At 39.8% G+C, this 19338-nt stretch overlaps 1 protein-coding gene and 1 long non-coding RNA gene across 2 annotated transcripts; both read right to left on the minus strand.

The window, feature by feature from the left end:
• Positions 1–17: 17 nt before the first annotated feature.
• Positions 18–8721, minus strand: LOC143112057 (uncharacterized). Its single transcript, XM_076274308.1, has 9 exons — positions 8709–8721; positions 8306–8506; positions 6559–6695; positions 6443–6503; positions 5436–5846; positions 3553–3654; positions 3037–3177; positions 1909–1943; positions 18–1811 (listed from the first exon to the last, which is right to left on the minus strand). The coding sequence occupies exons 1-9, from the start codon at positions 8719–8721 to the stop codon at positions 1740–1742; spliced, it is 1173 nt and encodes a 390-aa protein (XP_076130423.1). The 3' UTR covers positions 18–1739.
• Positions 8722–16560: 7839 nt separating this feature from the next.
• LOC143112528 (uncharacterized) lies at positions 16561–19246 on the minus strand. The gene is made up of 5 exons (XR_012984778.1): positions 18451–19246; positions 18258–18349; positions 17213–17323; positions 16816–17089; positions 16561–16691 (listed from the first exon to the last, which is right to left on the minus strand). It is a non-coding gene; the product is annotated as an uncharacterized LOC143112528 (long non-coding RNA).
• Positions 19247–19338: the final 92 nt, after the last annotated feature.

The following is a 19338-nucleotide window of genomic DNA, read 5'->3' on the forward strand; positions in this document are numbered from 1 at the left end:
AATACAGGTTACAGGTGCCATTTTTATTTGAAAAGCTTTATTCACTGGGCAGACACAGCAGGCCAGCACACTCCTAACTCTGCTCTCTCAAACTCTCGTTCCCCCTGATTATCTTCCCCCCAGGTGCGTTCCCCGGAACCAATCTCATAACAGCGTTATCTTGTGTTCCCCCCCATACATCACATGAGGGTGCATAAAACAAAAATACAAAATAAACATTGTCAATAAACACTGTCATGCACATGAAACCTAACCCTAATCCTAACCTCTAACCCTAACCTAATCCTAATCCTAACCCCAACCCTAACCATAATTCTAAACCCTAGCCTAACCCTAAACCTAACCCTAATCCTAACCCTAACTTGTTATGACAAAAACCGAATGTCACTTAATAACAGAAGTGTTATGTCATAAACGTTTATGACATGTTTATGACACATTCATGACTTACGTCGACACTGTCAAGTAAAGTGTAACCAAAATATGTTTACAGTTATATACAGAGGACATACAGGGATCTTTATGCCTCGACTAAATTGATGTTGCCTATAAACAATTCATGTTCATAGAAACAACAAGGTCACTAAGACAAATTATGTTTCAAACCTGTGTTTTTGTACCATGTAGCCTAGTTGCCTGGCTAGGCTTACAATAAAATGCAATGTTTGGAAATTATTGGAACTGATTGGTTCTTGCGTGACTTGCAGACATGTGTACAGGAAGAAGACCCCCCCCCCCCCCAACACACAGATTCAGTTAAGCTTTTGAGACATGGGTATGAAGGTTACATTAGGTTGCATAGGTTTAAATAGGTTTTGCCAGTCAAGCCATTGCAGTTCCTTATAAAGTAAACAGAAATGCAGTACTTTATTTTAAAGTCTCTTGTCACAGTCATTTTGGTGATGAGTCAAGATTGCCATTATTTGACATCACACTTTATTTCTTGAATTTATTTTTTGCTTTTTTACAGGCTGTTACCTGTTATACTTTAATATTTGCAAGGGTATGTTGTGCAAAAAGTGGCATCGTAAACAGAATAACCAGGTTAAACTTAATAAAGCTTAAAATATAAAGTTTGAAATATTTCTCATTAATGCATATACACTCTATCAGGTTTTTTGAAAACTGCAGGCTTACCCCAGATGATTTACAACTATGAGGGCATAAACCTTCAGATGCACTTCTGAATCAGACTGCTCACAATAGATGAGATTTTAACTTTATTTAAATGAGAGTCAAGCCATAAAAGCCTTAAATCAGTCAAAATAAGCTAGATGTCCAGCTGGCCTGGCCATACCCAAGGGCGTATTGTAGGGTGTGATGTACGTTCTTCATGGTATGTTTGTCAGTGTCTGTTTGATGTATGGACTTTTTGTTTGTGACATACTGTATGTCTGATGTCCGGTCATGAAGTGCCTTGTGACTGTGCCGCAAACCCAACTGCTCCACGGGAACAATAAAGTTATCTACTACTAGACGAGTCTCTGTTTTAACTGCACGGGAACAATAAAGTTATCTGCTACTAGACGAGTCTCTGTTTTAACTGCACGGGAACAATAAAGTTATCTGCTACTAGACGAGTCTCTGTTTTAACTGCACGGGAACAATAAAGTTATCTACTACTAGACGAGTCTCTGTTTTAACTGCACGGGAACAATAAAGTTATCTACTACTAGACGAGTCTCTGTTTTAACTGCACAGGAACAATAAAGTTATCTACTATTTGACGAGTCTCTGTTTTAACGGCATGAATTCATCTTCAGTCCAGCGTATATGACTGGGTCACCCTCCTCTTCAGTGCCACCAGCAGTCTAAACAAACCCAGATAAAACACCAGCAGTTAGATAGAGCAGTTTACCTTTGCTTAGATATAGATATACTGTACATAGACACTGGAGATAAACTCACAGCAGGAGGATCTGTAGGTGCAACATCTGAGCAAACTGAAAAAAATCAACAGAAAAAGAGTGCAGAAGACATTTACTGATGTATTATAGACATGATGAATTATGAGAATCACATGTATTTACAAACGAGTGCAAATATGGAATGGTCTCACAGAGTATCTAAACATGAAAAGCTGTGAAAGCTAAAATGTAGACAACAATATCTCGGCAAAATGTCTAGGGTGCTTGGTAGTAAATTTGGCGAGACACTTCGTCCTGCCATTCCACCTCGGTCTATGTGAAAGGGACAGGCGTTCCGCGATTCTGGCATATAAAATCGCGAGGATTTTGGCAGTGTGAAAGGCCTTTGTGTGTGTGTGTGTGTGTGTGCATGTGTGTGTGTTTGTGTGTGTGTGTGTGTGTTGTGTGTTTGTGTGTGCATGCATGCATGCATATGTGGTTTGCGTTTGTGTGTGTGCAACTGTGAACAGCTTGTGAGAATGACTGTTCACACCTTCAAGTGCGATGTCTTTGATGATGAACTGATGTCTGCGATGATGATTGATGTCTTGGGAAATACAAATGAATTAACCCTTAAGCAATAGGCAACTGAATCTGATGTTTGTATCTGAAGACAAAATTAAACAGAACCAATTCATAGACTTCTTCCCCTTCATATAATTATTTTGTTCATCTTTGAATCATTCCCCTCATGGAACCACACATTTTGATGAACTTGTCCTGTTAAACAAATTTGTCCTGCATAACAGTGAAGTACAAACAGAAGTGACCTCTCTCCATAACGATAGTACAACTGTGCTTTACCTTTGCTGATAGATTCACAATAAATTTGTTCAAACTTTGTTTGTGTTATTAACATATTAAGTTAAAACTCTAGACGTGTATATCATCATCACTGCTGTTTCATAGTTTAAAATGTGACATACTGTATAGGTGTCTTTTTAACTTCTTTTAACTCGCACCTGAAGTCGTTGTGTTTTGGGAGTTTAGCGTGCTTCACCACATTTAGGTGTATAGTTGAAGATGAGTGAAACTGACAGTTGACCAAGAGAAGGTGTCAAATGTTGAGATGTTTGTTTTCTGTTGATTTAATTCAAACTGAAAGTGTAGCGACAGAAGAGGAACTAACCTTTGCTCAGATCCTCAGTGGGTTTTCTCTTCAAATGCACCGATGCGTAAGTCACACTCCCTCTGTGGGGCGAGAGCCCCCCTGCACACGCCTCTTCATCTGATGTCCTACGCTCATCCTCATCCTCACACACTTCTACATCTGAAAAACACAACATCAACTTATAAGTTCAAACTTTCTCTCTCTCTCTCTCTCTCTCTCTCTCTCTCTCACACACACACACACACACAAACACACACACAAAATGCACTTTCAAATGTCAAATGTACTAGTTACATAAACAATCAATTACATTTGTAGACCACCCAAATGACCAAACTGAAGAGTACAAATAAAACACAAGTTAATATATTCAGAAGAAGTAAAACATTTGGTTGAAAACCACAAAACTGAAGGCCTCAGGTAGGTTTAATGAAAAAAACAAACCGAAAAGGGAACCGAGTTACTGAATAGAAACACTTCTCTACCGTCAGGCTTTTAAAATCCTTAAGGGACAGGAAATGAGTGCACAAGTACCTTTATCTGCTAGTTTCCACAGCAGCAGAGCGGTCAGAGCCACCAAGATGACCACAACCAGGCCAAACACACTCATGACACAGATATGTGGGACACTCACTCCTGCAGGGGGACACAACAGCACGATCAGTCTTAGTAATGATCATCCGTACGATACAGCACTGGGGGACACAACAGCACTATCAGTCTTAGTAATGATCATCTGTACGATACAGCACTGGGGGACACAACAGCACTATCAGTCTTAGTAATGATCATCCGTACGATACAGCACTGGGGGACACAACAGCACTATCAGTCTTAGTAATGATCATCCGTACGATACAGCACTGGGGGACACAACAGCACTATCAGTCTTAGTAATGATCATCCGTACGATACAGCACTGGGGGACACAACAGCACTATCAGTCTTAGTAATGATCATCCGTACGATACAGCACTGGGGGACACAACAGCACGATCAGTCTTAGTAATGATCATCCGTACGATACAGCACTGGGGGACACAACAGCACGATCAGTCTTAGTAATGATCATCCGTACGATACAGCACTGGGGGACACAACAGCACTATCAGTCTTAGTAATGATCATCCGTACGATACAGCACTGGGGCAGTAACAGTTACTATGAGTAAACACAGTTTCAGTAAATAAGAAGACATAGTCATGACCAGACACAGAGCTTAACCCCACTCCTGCAGGGAGACATTACTGGAGCAGTAGCAGTAGTATTGGCAGTAACAATAGTGGTAATTTAAATTGTCATCATTAGTAACATGTTGATTTCGCGATAACATTGATATTATTATATAATAACAACACATTCTATTGTTATTTCTGTCACTGCTGCTATTATTGTTATTTCTGTGAAGACTGTTTGATTACACACTGAATTTGAAATGTAGGACACAATTTCTGAAACCTGTGATTCCAAACCAACATCAAGTGATTGGAAAAGTTTTACACTCAGTTTTCACATGTTATTCTCTCACACCGGTGTCTCCAAAAGACATTAGACCCCAACATGGCCTCTACTCACTGTTGTCTCCAAAATGGCCTTTATGATGGAGGCACATTTCTATGGCCAAACACAAACAGGAAGTGTAGACAGCAGCATTTTTTTTTCCAATACATGCAAAGCCTGCTGTACTTTAATGCATGCTATATTTTTGTTGTGAGCAACAAAAACAGTATTTTTTTTTACAAATACAGTACTGTTACACACTGCAGTTAGTTAGTGCCATATCAATGTGTCCACCATGCGTTTGAGTGGACTATTGGATTTAATTTAATCAGCATTTGGAAATGAAGAGTTTTGAAAATTAAACTTTTTTGTTTTAGAACTGGACATGTGGTTATATACTTCAGTCCCCATTGTCTTGTTCTGCAGATACAGAATACGCACTCTGAAAAAGCCTCTGCAGTGTGTTCATGTATTAAGGCAACATTAAATTAATAACATATTAAATATAACAGTACACAATATACGTGGCGTACTGTATGTTGCTAAACAATATAGGACATTTTTTAATGTTTCATTATGCACGGGATGCCTGTTTTTCTTTTAAGAAGTATCTCTATAATTTAATTTTTTGTGTATGTTTTTTTCTGCTGTTCTACACTGTTCTACATGTACCATACAGTGCACACATACACTGTTCTACATGTACTGTACAGTGCACACATACACTGACCTTGCTCTGCACTTTATACTTTTCTAATCTACATACCGTATCAGGCTATCTGCATTGGACGTACACAAATATAAATGCTGTTCTTCCTTCACCATAATGAAACAAATGAAAGGACAATAAAATGTATGAATAAATGAATGGATGGAATAATGAAATGAATGGATGAAAAAATAATGTGAAGCCACACCTGCTGATGGCTCTGTGTGTTGTGTTGCCGTGGTGTCTCTGGTAACCATGGTGCTCTCGCTGTGTGTACCCGGCAGAGTCGTGGCCCTCCGCACCGCCGTCGTGTGTGTGTGTGGCGTGTGTGTGCCGTTGTGTTTGGACACGTTCAGCTGGACAGGCAGCAGAGCTCTCAGTGTGCCCCCATGGAAAACCGCACAGGCCCACTGGCTCTGGTCTGAGCTGACGTTGCTCACGGTGTGAGAGACAGCTGCTGCGTTAGTCTCACAGCGACTCGAACCACGGTAACGGCGACCAAAGCACTGGTTGGGATCCAGGTGAATCCAGCACACCTGCCCAGGTGTCGTCAGGTGAGAGAGAGAGCAGCGCAGGGTCACGTCTCCTCCCTCATACACACGCTGGGGCTCCACTGTGGCTGAGGACACACACACACACCAACAGCACGGAGTCACACCATCTCTAAGTCTCTGCATTTATCCCAATCCATGAATTAGTAAAAAACACTCAGCACACCGTGAACACACAGGTGAGGTGAAGCACACACTAATCCCGACGCAGTGAGCTGCCTGCAACAACAGCGGCGCTCGGGGAGCAGTGAGGGGTTAGGTGTCTTGCTCACACAATGATTAAAGGGCCAGGTTGGGAATTTAGCCAGGACACCGGGGAACCCCTTATTCTTTGCGATAAGTGCCATGGGATCTTTGATGACCACAGTGAGTCGGGACCTCAGTTTAACGTCTCATCCAAAGGACGGAGAGCTCTCCCCTAAGCCCCAAGCTGAATGCCACAGATACTACACATGCGCTCCCATCTAAACCCATGCCCCCTACGACACTGATGCTGACGAATAGTCACAACAGTGCAGCTTACAAACACAGTGGAAATCCAAGCAGGTGAAAGGCTGATGCTCACACTCTTAAAACGAATGTGTTGACAATGACACAACTTGCGATAATCACTTGAGATAGAACACAATTGTTTTAAGAGTGCAGTCATTCATAAATGACTCACCTTTGACAACCACAAGTTCATATGATGTCGGTTTCAGTGGGCGTCCCAGAGTGCCCCCACCCTACAGAGGAGATGTGCAGGGAGTAGTCACCGTCCAGTCCACGGTTCTGCGTCACCTCCTCTGGACGGTTTGAGGCCTGATGAGGTGTCCAGTTCCAGAACACCCAGCATGTCTCAGCGCCCAGGAATTTACAGAAGAGATGGACGGACTGACCCACGGCTCTGTACAGCAGGGTGGCGTCACCGGCAGAGGCTAAGAGAAAAAGAACACAATGGGTTCTAATTGAAATGGAACATAATGGGTTCTAATTTATTTGGAACACGATGTGTTCTAATTTAAATAGAACACAATGATTTCTAATTTAAATGGAACACGATGAGTTCTAATTTAAACCGAACACGAGGTTCTAAAGGGCCGTTCACACCAGGAAGAGCAACTGTAACTATAATGACATTAGCGTCTGGCCAACGATAAAGGAAGTCTCTCCTTGTGTTGATGAAAGTGATGTCTAAAATTTGAAGATTTATTATTGCCTGTTATCGTTTTCAAAATCGCTCTGAAAGCGATCCCCAACAATATCGTTCCTCATGTCATTAACGTTATAGTTTATGTGTGCATGTTGTCATTCTTATTAGCTAGAGCGATACTTTTTCATTATACTTATTGTTGTTGGTGTAAACAGCCCTTAGTTTAAATAGCGGCAAAGTGCAAAGTCTATCAACAAACAAAGTTCTTGTGCACAAACCATATTGTATGCTATGATGTGGGAGCACTGAACCATAGATGTGTGAGCACTGAACCATAGATATCGTGTGCTATGATGTGGGAGCACTGAACCATAGATATCGTGTGCTATGATGTGGGAGCACTGAACCATAGATATCGTGTGCTATGATGTGGGAGCACTGAACCATAGATATCGTGTGCTATGATGTGGGAGCACTGAATGGACACATCAGTGTTTTTGTTTCAATGTCTTGCCCATGGTGTTAAATTACGAAATTGCTTTGGCAGAGTTATATGAGTGATTTTGCCTAGTTATTGAATAAGCTTTAATTGGACGTATGACTTTGCACTTTGCCCATAATAATATAAATTAGGGCCCAATGACCTAATCCATCATGTTCTTTAGTTTGATTTTCTTATCAGTCTATCTCTAATCCAACAATGCTGTGTTAAAAACACAAATGCACACATCAAGCACCTCTGCACGTCCTAATCACTAATCAGATCATTTGGATCATTTTACACTCAATTAAACATGTGCATAAAGTGTGTACCTGGCTGCATTGTTTCAAAATAAAAGAAGGAGTGAAACACAGTGCTGATATGAGATGGTGCATTATAAAGTGACTGAAGTCATGTTTACCAGTGAAACACAGTGCTGATATGAGATGGTGCATTATAAAGTGACTGAAGTCATGTTTACCAGTGAAACACAGTGCTGATATGAGATGGTGCATTATAAAGTGACTGAAGTCATGTTTACCAGTGAAACACAGTGCTGATATGAGATGGTGCATTATAAAGTGAGTACTGAAGTCATGTTTACCAGTGAAACACAGTGCTGATATGAGATGGTGCATTATAAAGTGAGTACTGAAGTCATGTTTACCAGTGAAACACAGTGCTGATATGAGATGGTGCATTATAAAGTGAGCACTGAAGTCATGTTTACCAGTGAAACACAGTGCTGATATGAGATGGTGCATTATAAAGTGAGTAAGTTGTGTTTTACCAGTGAAACACAGTGCTGATATGAGATGGTGCATTATAAAGTGACTGAAGTCATGTTTACCACTGAAACACAGTGCTGATATGAGATGGTGCATTATAAAGTGAGTACTAAAGTCGTGTTTTACCTGGCTTCTGCTCCAGAGTGATCTCCTGAACACCACACCTGTACAGTCCTCTGTCGCGCTGCTGAAAGTTCTGCACCAGGAAGTGGGCCGTGTCGTCCAGCGTCAACTCTGTGGCGCTGGTGCCGGTTCTGTCCCAGCCGGACCAGCTGCCCACACAGCTCTTACTCACATCACTGCCAGGGGCCACCTGGATCAGTTTACCTTCGGGGGGAAATATATCCACCTGATATCAGTGTTTAGTTGGACACTAGAGAGTTCCACTAGAGAGTTCCAATATAAAGAGTCCAGAGCCCTGGCATCACTTAAAAACAGGAAGCAGTCTTCTAAGTCTGAATGTAATTCTTCTAAATCAAAAAGGGACTATTCTGAATCAAAATATAATTCTTAATCAGGTTGTTCTCACCATGCCCTGTCATGCAGAGAAGCAAACCTAGACACAAACCGCTGATCATTCTGATATATCCAAAAGGTAACATGAGATGATCATTCTGATATATCCGACAGGTCATGGCGTGTGCTGCTTTTGTGTGTAATTTCCTGTAAGCAGATGTGTGACGTTCCCACTGCCAGTCGAACTGCTGTACAACTACACCACAAACCACAAGCTTGCCAGACACGAAACTGCTCCGTATACACAATAAACTGCTCCTTATACACAACAAACACACAATCCACTTATAAATAGGGATACAGTATTAGAAAGTGAATGGACACTACAGTTTTTCTCGATCGTTTGGATGCTTGTGTCAACTCTGACATCACATTCTCAAAACAGTTAACACCCGTGTCTGAACAAAAGCACTCTGGCCAAAATGACACATTTTGCTTGCAAAAGGCTGTTACTCTCTCAAAACACTTGCAGCAAAAGCAAATCTTGCCTTCAAACAACACATTCTGTCGTCAAATCACTACATGATTTCAATCAATCAATCATTACAAACTGGACAACAAAATGCAAAATCTAGATCTCAAAATGAGCATTTTTGCTATGTCTGTTCCATTTCTTTCTCATTTTTCTGGTATCAGAAAAAAAACTGTGAAAAGACAATTTGTAAAATATAGACAAATTTAGACAAAAGACAAATTGTAAATTTACTGAATAAAAAATAATTTATTCATTCCTCCCAATATGTAACTGTACATGTAAGACCTACAGTAAACACCTAGGCAAGACAAATTTCATTGAACTACAACTTGTAATTTTTCATCAAAATAGACCTATATTACAGTAAACACCTTTTGTACTGTTTTCTCCTCCAAATAGGCAATACAGTACTTTGTCTAAATGTGCATTAGATCCATACTTGCAATAGCAACACAGAACAGACATCTCTTATGTATAATGAATGATTGCTGATTGAAGAACTGTGCAAAGGAGTTTCACACAGGTGTATCAGAGATTCAGACTTATGCAAGGAATCTATACCACCTGTGAAAAGATGTTTTCCTTTTGTTTAGCATGGGAAAACCAAGAGTTTAGGGCTTTTGAATGACACCTATGTTAACTGTTTTGCAAAAGAATGTGAGAAATGTGTGAACCCAATGAAAATGTCTGAACACATTAGTAGAGCCCGACCGATAAAGGATTTTGAAGGCCGATACCGATACAACTATTTGTTGATTTAAAAATCCGATATTCCGATATATATATATATTTTTTCAGAAACGCGCAACAAAACATTAACAGATTTCCCTAACATTAGTTATTTGTAGTTATTTATGAGTATTGACTAAAATAATATGATAATGCATTTCAAAAACAAACTTTTAAATAATATTGTCACAGTGGAACAGAGGAACATCGAAATATATTAAAGTTCTGATAAATAAAATGTATAAAAATAGAAACTTAAGATATGAAACTTAGTCTTTTGAACAAAAACATAATAACAACAACCAAATCAAAGTTACCAGTATTAAAAGACTTAGTAAGCTTCATAAATATAACTTTGATCTAAGACTTAATAATTACAAAAAATAATGATGACATTATTACTATCATCATCATTTGTATTATCATTAAACAAGATAAAGGTCACTCTTAAATGTTTGAGTGTGTGTGTGTAATAATTAGTCCCTATTGCCTTATAAGCTACCTTATAATTACAATGTCAGCTTCCTTATCCCTTTACCTGCACTTAAAATTATTTCCATCAAGCTACATCAAACCATTTTCAATCATCAGTTGCTGCCTGCCTTCTAAAACCTACTATTTAGTGATCTAAATCCAGTAACTCTTTAATGCTGCGGCTGAACGACAGTCTGAAGCGCACACTTGGCGTCATTGGAGTTCACACACGTGTAAACGAAAAGCTAACTTTTATGCACAAGCTACGTTTTGCACAAGCTACGTTTGATACTTTTTCTCTATGTCTAAATGTTCACTCCTCGCACGTCTAACTTACATTTTACAATGCAGGGACTGTAACTACAGATATACTAGTTATAAATCATTACTTTATTTAGGCAGAATAAGTTCGTTGTGGTTTCCAAGCTCATTAATGTTAACGTTAGCGGTCTTCCACTGATATTCATATAGCTAGCTTTGTGGTTAGCTAGTCTATGATGAGCCCTAATTTAGCAATGGATAACGTCATACTGCAAATTGTAAAACATACGCTTTCAAAATAACAGGCCGGGGAGAGATGATACGTCTCACTGCTATAACTGTCACGCTATTAAAGAAATACATCTTCAGTCACATTGTCAAAAGTTAAAAGGACAGACAGTCAACTACACTGTAACAACGTAACGTAATTACTAGCTAATTCCTCTTCACTCTCGGCTTATTTAACAGAAGCAAAACTGGACATTGTTTTCACGAACTTTGTCATGCTTATTTGAGTTAAGAGAACTGATGGGGATGTTCTTTTAATTGTTATTTCAAGCAATGTATGTCTCGTGACCAAATCACCATGAACACACTTCACTGATGATCTCACTTGCGGATAACTGGTTCTCTCTGCCCGACTCTGGCTGGATCAGTATGGAGTGTAATATGTGACAAAATGTTCAAACAATACTTTTCAAATTCAAACAAAAATCAATGAATCAAAATATCGAATACAAAATTAAAACAAAAAAAATAAAGTCAAAGAAAAAAATAAAAACTCGCAAACAAATTATTTGTGTAGTTGCAAAATAAAATTGTCTTTAACTGTTTGAATAACTTCTCTTTTGGTGACAACATTCGTTTGTTTGCTGGCTTTACAGTTGCGATTCTGTCTCTCGCGTTTGCGCTGCCTGTCTTTTCGTTTGCGATTCTGGCACAAAGTTCAAAGTTCACATGTGGGTTGGTTTCTCTGGGGTGCATTCCTATTGGCTGATGCGTTTTGACTGACAGCTGAACTACAACTTGCCTCGAGACTGCTCTTGTTTTGGCGGTTTTGATGTCGCATCAGTACAGTGCTCTGGTGGACTCGTGAAGTGAGCGGTAACTTAAGAACAACGAACTCAAAAAAGTGTAAGTATAGCCAACTTGCTACCATCTAGCTAGCAAAGGTATTGTTAAGTATAATATTTTCACGAGACATTCATACTCTGATGAAATTGCACTTATTGGTGCTCTAAGCGATGTCATACGTTTCTTAGGCTAAAACATTTTTTGTCACTTAAAGCAAACATCACCTCACCATCCGCTAGCTGCCTGTGTCCTGAATACACTGTAAAAAACACAATCTCTGTGGACAATCCAGGCTCCAAAAACAGCCACAAAACAATTTGGGCAAACCTTGCCCATAAAAACATAACAAACAGTTCCAGCAAATCACTGACTAGATGCGTGTTTAGGAGACTTTAAATTGTAGGGGAGGAAGTAGCGAGCTAGCTTTATATTTTGTTTGAACGTCAACAGAAGTGATGTTACCCAGCATTGTTTAGAGCGCCTTTAATACAAATGTTTGATTTCGGAACCAAAGTTCTGGCGTGTGGCTTCTCTCCGTGTAAAGATTATTTTTTGTCTTTGCAGAGCTGCAGACCATGATGGCAATTGCAACATGTCAAGTGAAGCAATGCATTCTTTTCAAAGGTAAGACCTCCTCTCTTAAGCTGTTCTCAAGACTGCATAATCAGTATTGCTTACTGGAAAAAAAAAACAGTTAACCCAGTAATTATCAGGTTCCGTTTTTAAACGGAATTCCGTTGTTGTTTTTTCGATCTGAAAATGAGACCCACACAATTCGTACAGATCCGAGTTTTTCAGAGTCGGTCAGAGGTCACAGACCATTGTTATGTAGGCTATAACAGGCCGCTGACAATGACGACAGGTTTTATGCTTCACATCTTTCCAAATATCACGCCGCAAGTAGCCTAGTCCGTTTACTAGTGGATTTTCCTCAAAGGTATCAGTAAAGCATTATCTAATTGTTTGTTTCCCTGTTCACTTATGTTGTTAAATAAAAGTTCAGAGGATGTCTTGGACTGGATCAGTTACCAGGTGGATGAAGGCAGCACATTTCCCCTTTGTGTGTCGAGAAGTGACCTCTTTAATAGAGGAATGCAACAGTGGCAACGGCAAAAAAAATCTTCCCCTAAAGGCAGACTGAAGGTTACTTTTTTGGGGGAATCCGGCATTGACACAGGTGCCCTGAGTAAAGAATTTCTAACAGGTACAGTTGTACAATATACATGGATTTCTATGGAACGTCACGAAAACATGCGTGCGCAACCAAGAGGCAGAAAGCACCATAGAACAGCATAGAGCAATGCAAAAGAGCAAAAGAATAAAATTAGTTTTTGTGCTGAAAACTGCATCAATTCGAAATCACGATGGTTAGAGAATGTTAAATATGTTCAATAATATATGCATGTCTTCGCCAAAAATGACAAAATACGATGTTATATTAATAATCCAAATGAACGTCAAACTTTGAAATATAGTCTAAAATGAGATGTTATTATCATTGAGACAACAGGGGTATACAAAAAAATCCGATTGTATCTTACAGCAGCATACTATTTAGGTTAAGTTTATAACGTTGTGGACGGCCACCAAGCGTCTTCTGCCTCACGGCTGCGCACTTATCTAGTTTTGTTGGTAAACGGGAAACCCGTGTCACTGCAATTTTGGACATTATTAAAAAAAATCTAATAACAGATAATCAGTTTTTTGTTTGTTTGTTTTTCAGAGATGGTTGCAGGGATTGAAAAAAAACTTTTCACGGACAGCTCTGACAATAAGGGGAAAAATCCCCTTTACTGTCTTAACAGCCTGGATAACAACTACTTCAGGTACATAGTTTAGTCCTTGTGTACTGTAAATAATTGCATTCATGAAAAGTTACTTTGATTGAAATACAGTATTGTTATTCTCTTGATATTAGGACTGCAGGAGAAGTTATGGCGGCTAGCATGGCACAAGGTGGACCTCTCCCCAACTGTATGCGTGATTGGTGCTATCGATACCTCTGCTCTGGTGATTCAGACAGCATACAGGTGTCAACCAGTGATGTCACAGATTTGGAATTGTCACAGCTTATAACTGAGGTAATGTAAATTAAGTGTATGAACTCTGATTCACCTTATTCACACTTATTTTAAATATTGGGATGACTGCAGTTAAATGCTGGTGTTAAAATGTGGCCTTTTCTGCATGGATGATTGTATTAAACTGCTACTATAACAACAAGATGGGGTTGGGATGGATTGAATAACTTGGCAGTCACTACTTTTTTATTGATCTAATTGATTTTGCTTTATGCTGTTTGTGCTTTTAGATTAACAGAGCAACTGAGGAGAATATTTATGAGCTTATTGATGGCATTGTAAGCTGTGGATACACTGGAAAAGTGTCAGTGGATAAAAAAGACCTGATAATCAGGTAGTGTAGTCAGATGTATAGTGATGGTTATAAAACTAGTAAGTAAGCAGAATGTGCCTTTGTAACATTGGATGCATAGTTGCTGATAATGTAGATAATGCATTAAAGATCAGCCATTTCTTTCTACAACAGTTGAGAACCCTTTTGCAGTTATGTAAGCACATAATGTAATCTGCTGCCTTGATTAAAAAACAATGCAATGATCTCAGCTAGTATTCTGTCTTTAACGGAGTGGAATGGACATTTTTAAGTGTCTCCAAACTTTTGACTAGTAGTGTACACCTTTTAGGATTGGTTAATTTTTCTTTTAAAAGGTTTATCCAACTAACAAATGTGCACTACTTATTTAAAAAAAAAAATGCATGTGGAGTATTACTTAAAAACCTTTTGTGTTTTAGGGCTGTTGTACTGCACTCAACCATACGAGTTCTCCCCATGCTTGACCAGATGAGAAAAGGCCTGCAGCTGTATGGCCTACTGGAGGTTTTAAAGACACACCCGGACCTTTGTATGCCTCTGTTTGTGCCAGGGGAAGATGATAGGGTATACTTGTCTTTATTCCACTGCTTTGTTGAATTTCCCATTGTCCTACGTAATTTAGAACGACCATTGACCGTATGTTATTTGCACACCTATGAAGAAGATCCATTTTGTGGGCCGTATGACACTTGTATATTAATTCGCCGAACTCGTGAAGTTTAAATGAACTGTCACGTTGCATCTGAGCTGTAAAATGCAGACGTTCAGAACATGGCAACATTGTAGCATATGACGGAGGTGGCTTTTAGGTAGATGGATGACAGCAGGCTAAGTAAAATAGCGATGTTTCCAAGCTAAAGTTCATCAGAATCTTGGGATACGCCCTTAATGCACTTATGAGGTTTAAACGGCCCTCCGCTTCGCGTCGGGGCCGTTTTACAACCTCGACCGTGCATTAACTTCTGTGAACAGACCACCGTGTCGTCCATCATCCCTTACTTGTTAGTTCGTACCTATTAAAGTTTAGTGCTAGAAATATAGTGTTGTAAATATGCATCCTCTGTGCTTTGTTTTTGTAGGTTGATGCCGCTTTTATCCTGGAAAAGAGCCAGCCTGATTTCAGTGTGAAGGGCTCTCTGAAATACAGTAGAGAAGTCAACATTATGAACTTTCTTCAAGACTTCCTACAAGAAACAGAGGATTGTGGTATGTTTGTGTAGCGCCTTTTTTTTTTTCAACCATTGTCCCGGGGCACACTAGTGTGCTGCGAGAGATCATCAGGTGTGCCACAGAAAATTAACGGAATAAAGCTCTTAAATTTACAACAAAGGCCTGATTTGAATGACAGCTAGCTAAACCAATAAGACAACATAATTACCATTAGAATTAACTTAGCTTGGCTGTGGGCTAGGTGCAGAGAATAAATCCCCATGGCAACTTATGTGCCATCTCTTTTGTGAAACAAAGTCAACGCTAAATTCATTCAGGATAACCAAAAAAATCCCAGTTTAAAATACCTTATCCAGGTTTTGTGAAATCCCCCTCTGGAACTTGCAATCTACTTCCTCGCTGGAGCTCTGGTGAATACAGGCCAACTAGTGTGAAACTGACTAGTGAACTGACTTGCGACTTTTTGTAAAAATATTATATTCTTGTACAAATTTCCTTCTTTAGTCAATTATATTGCACTGACTATATTGATTGTACACTGATCTGTTAGTGTGAACTACAAAAAAGAAAAACTAACACTACACTTTTATTTTAGAACTAGATGGCCAGAGTGATGAGGTTCCACAGCATCTGACTGTTGGCAAAATCATGCAGTGGATGACTGGACAAGCGCATAAGCCCCTTCTGCCAAGCGAGAAGAAGGACTTCAACATATATGTGAAATTCCACCATGATTGTGACGAGAGTCATACAATTTGTTTTCCAACTGTTAGTGCCTGTAGCCGCACAATAACATTTCCAGTTGCTCACCTGACAACATTTGATGAGTTTAAAAACGTAATGAAACTTGCTCTATCCCATGGGCAATCCTTCTACAGAGTGTGAGCCATTTCACTGTTCATGAAAACATAAAAATGGCTCTGGGTGATGTGGAAGTATACTTTGTCAGTCTGTTTGTCTGTGTTATATACAGTGTGTGTTGTTTTTCGGTGTCAACTTTTAAAGTAAATGAGCTGTAAACATTTTTGTTTTCATAAAATGTTATGAATAGTGCAGTGGAGTCCTTTATCATTAATCACCATCACAATGAAAGTAGTAAACCATTAACATATATGCTCTTTAATTTTATTTGGACGGTAAGAGGATTTATGTATCTCACAGCTTCCATAGCAGCTGGAGACAGCTCATTTTTAGGGACTTCAGTCTCCAAACTACATTCAGATTTAATTTAATTCAATTCAATCTCTGTACAAGATCAAAAGTCTGTATGTACAAATCCTTATGACATAGTGTGGAATGTAAGGGATTAATTGTTTCCTCAAGAACTGCAAAGTTCGTATCTGACAGGGGGCAGGGAATCTCGGTCACCACCACTCCATCTTCAAGGTCACCAGTGCAGTCAGGAATAGGCTCTGTTGGCTGAAAAACAGCAAGTAACTACACGCACGGAGATGAGAAGGGTATGAATCAACTAACTGGAGAATACAGCAAAAGTCAGCGCGTTCCATTAAATGGAGTGTTTTGCGAATCAAGTTAAACGTACCTCTACATCTGGTTCAACCACAGGTGTTTGTAGCATCCCAATGTGCCACAGCTGGTCTGGAGATAGGTTTCCCTCTGTTCTAAGAGGATGCTTGTCCCAGCCACTCGAGAAGCACTTCAGATCAGATCTCAATCGTGGGAGAATCACATAATGTACACAAAAGAGGTGCATCTCATCTGATAGGTCGACCAGCCCCTCTTCTTCCATTGAATGTAGCACTTCATAGTAGTTGCAAGTGACAGCTGACCACACATCACGCCAGAGTCTCTCTATTCTACAGCATCAGAATATATTGTGAAAAGAACAATAGTAAACCCTCATAGCACAAGTATGCAAATACGGTAAAAGAAAGACACGTATAACATGTACTGCTTTGACTGATGACAGTAACTCTTACCTTTGATTGTGGACGCTTTTGCCAGCAATGAAGCTCCCACGTCCAGTTCCTCGCACTGAGAACATGCATCGGGCAATGTCAACATTTTCGACTCCTTGGTCACCACGTACTCTACAAAACAATTATACCAGTCATCATGCAATGAGTTCTGGTGTGGCCTAAGATCCGCAAATATTAAAAGCTCTCCAGAGCCTTGATTCCATACCTGTCAACATTTAGCTTTCCAAAAACAGGAGATATTTTTTTTTTGTGGGGGGGGGGGGGCGCAGCAGTGTTTGCATATTTAACATGTTTCATACACGCGTTTTCAACACTGTATTTCAGTTGTTGCTTTCACCTTACCGAAAGCCTATGCATGCAAGAATGTATCCACCAGCTGCCTGCCTGCAGCCTTCTTCCAAAACTCCAAAGCTGCTTACTGTCAGATTCGGTTCCGAGGACACAAGTTGCCAATTGTGTATCAACAACACTCAATAACAGTTAGTTCTGGAGTAGGCTATTCAACAAGCTCGCTTGCTTGCGAGACTCAGGCTGCGCAGCAGACACCCGCTTTCTTATTTTTTAGCCTATGACAAAATGGGTGAAATTGAAAGTAAGTGATTGTGTAGGGTGTAGTTCATACACAATCTGGCAACCTGGGAGAATGGATCAATGATTTTAAAATGAAGTTTGATGGCCATGCAAATTACGGGAGTTTTCCGGAAGGAATATCAAAACGGGACGGTGCTGGCAGATGACCTTGAAATACGGGAGAACCCAGGAAAAGGCAGTGTTGACAGGTATGCTTGGTTCCCAAGTGTGGGGCAGGTCCCACTGGGGTATAGAGATATGGTACATAGAATAGAACATTCTATAGAATCAGAGGAGAAGTGAGGGAGGATATAGGGGACTAGTAGAAAACATTAAGTTAAATAAGTGTAAAAATAATCATGTAGTGTTAACATTTTTAGGGTAATGGATGACAAGGGGGGCTTGAAAACCCCTAACAAAGTATTTGAGAACCACTGCACTAATTAGTAATACTGTCCAAGACAGTATTTCCTACCTTGACGGCCATCCGTGTTTGCGGACACCATCCAAGAAAAAAGAGAAAGCAGTTGAGGCTTTGTTGTTTGCAGCAGCATCAAGATAGAAGATCTATGTAGAAACAGGATTGAACAAACAAAAATATATTTCATGCCATGTAATCACTGTGACCTTTGTTTGTTTGTGTATTTTGTGAAGTTCTTTCTACATACCTTCCTTGAGAAGCCATCAATTCCACCAAATATAACGATATTATATCTGAGAAGTACAACATTTTCAGATATTTTTGCTACTTGACAAAACTGTACACAGCATATATAGTAAGTGACTGTGTGTGTGTGTGAGAAAGTCAAGGGCGAGCCTACAACACACTGACCTGATTAATTTATGGTTAGTGTCTACATGAACCAAAGACAGTGGTGCAGGGACGCTATAGGTTCTGCGCGCTACAAATCCAACTTGTATCATCCTGGCCAAAACTCCAGCTCCATCCACACGCTGTACACTACTCCTAACTCTACGCCACTGCAAACGGTAGCCTCTGGCTAATAGCTCACCCTTAACCAATCTATACCCAGCATGCGGCATTCTTGATTTTATGGACCTCACAACACAATCAAGTTCATCGTCAGATATGTCGGAATAACATCCACGAACAGAGAGACCATTTTCCTTCATTCGCCTGTACATTGTTCTTCTTGAAACACCATACAAGTTTGCTAGAAGACCTATAGGTAGTGCATTTGAAAGGAGGCCTTCAATAGCATCTGCAGCTATGCTTAAGCGAGGCCGTCCCAGCTCTCCCACAGTCAAAGTTACAACATCTGATACATTAACTGATGCTTGTTGAGCAGATCTAGCTGGCAAGCTAAGGATGTCAATCAGCTGCTGTAGGCTGTTGATGAGTTCTAGTGGGATATTTAATTGGCGTAATGCCATTGTTGCCAAGGAGAGCTCCTGCTGAGCCACATCCAAAAGGTAATCTAGATCTAACGTTTCATTTCTAAGAATTAAGCTGAATCTTGCATGAATTCTCTGTAAGATTTCATCTCGTACTTGCTCCTGCACACACAGACAACATCCAACATCAGTCAAAATGA

The sequence above is a fragment of the Alosa pseudoharengus genome, unplaced genomic scaffold (assembly GCF_046254945.1).
Source record: "Alosa pseudoharengus isolate Yale_2024_CS ecotype anadromous, Long Island Sound unplaced genomic scaffold, YU_APseudo_1.1 YU_APseudo_1.1_scf_8, whole genome shotgun sequence".
Classification (NCBI taxonomy): Eukaryota; Metazoa; Chordata; class Actinopteri; order Clupeiformes; family Clupeidae; genus Alosa; species Alosa pseudoharengus.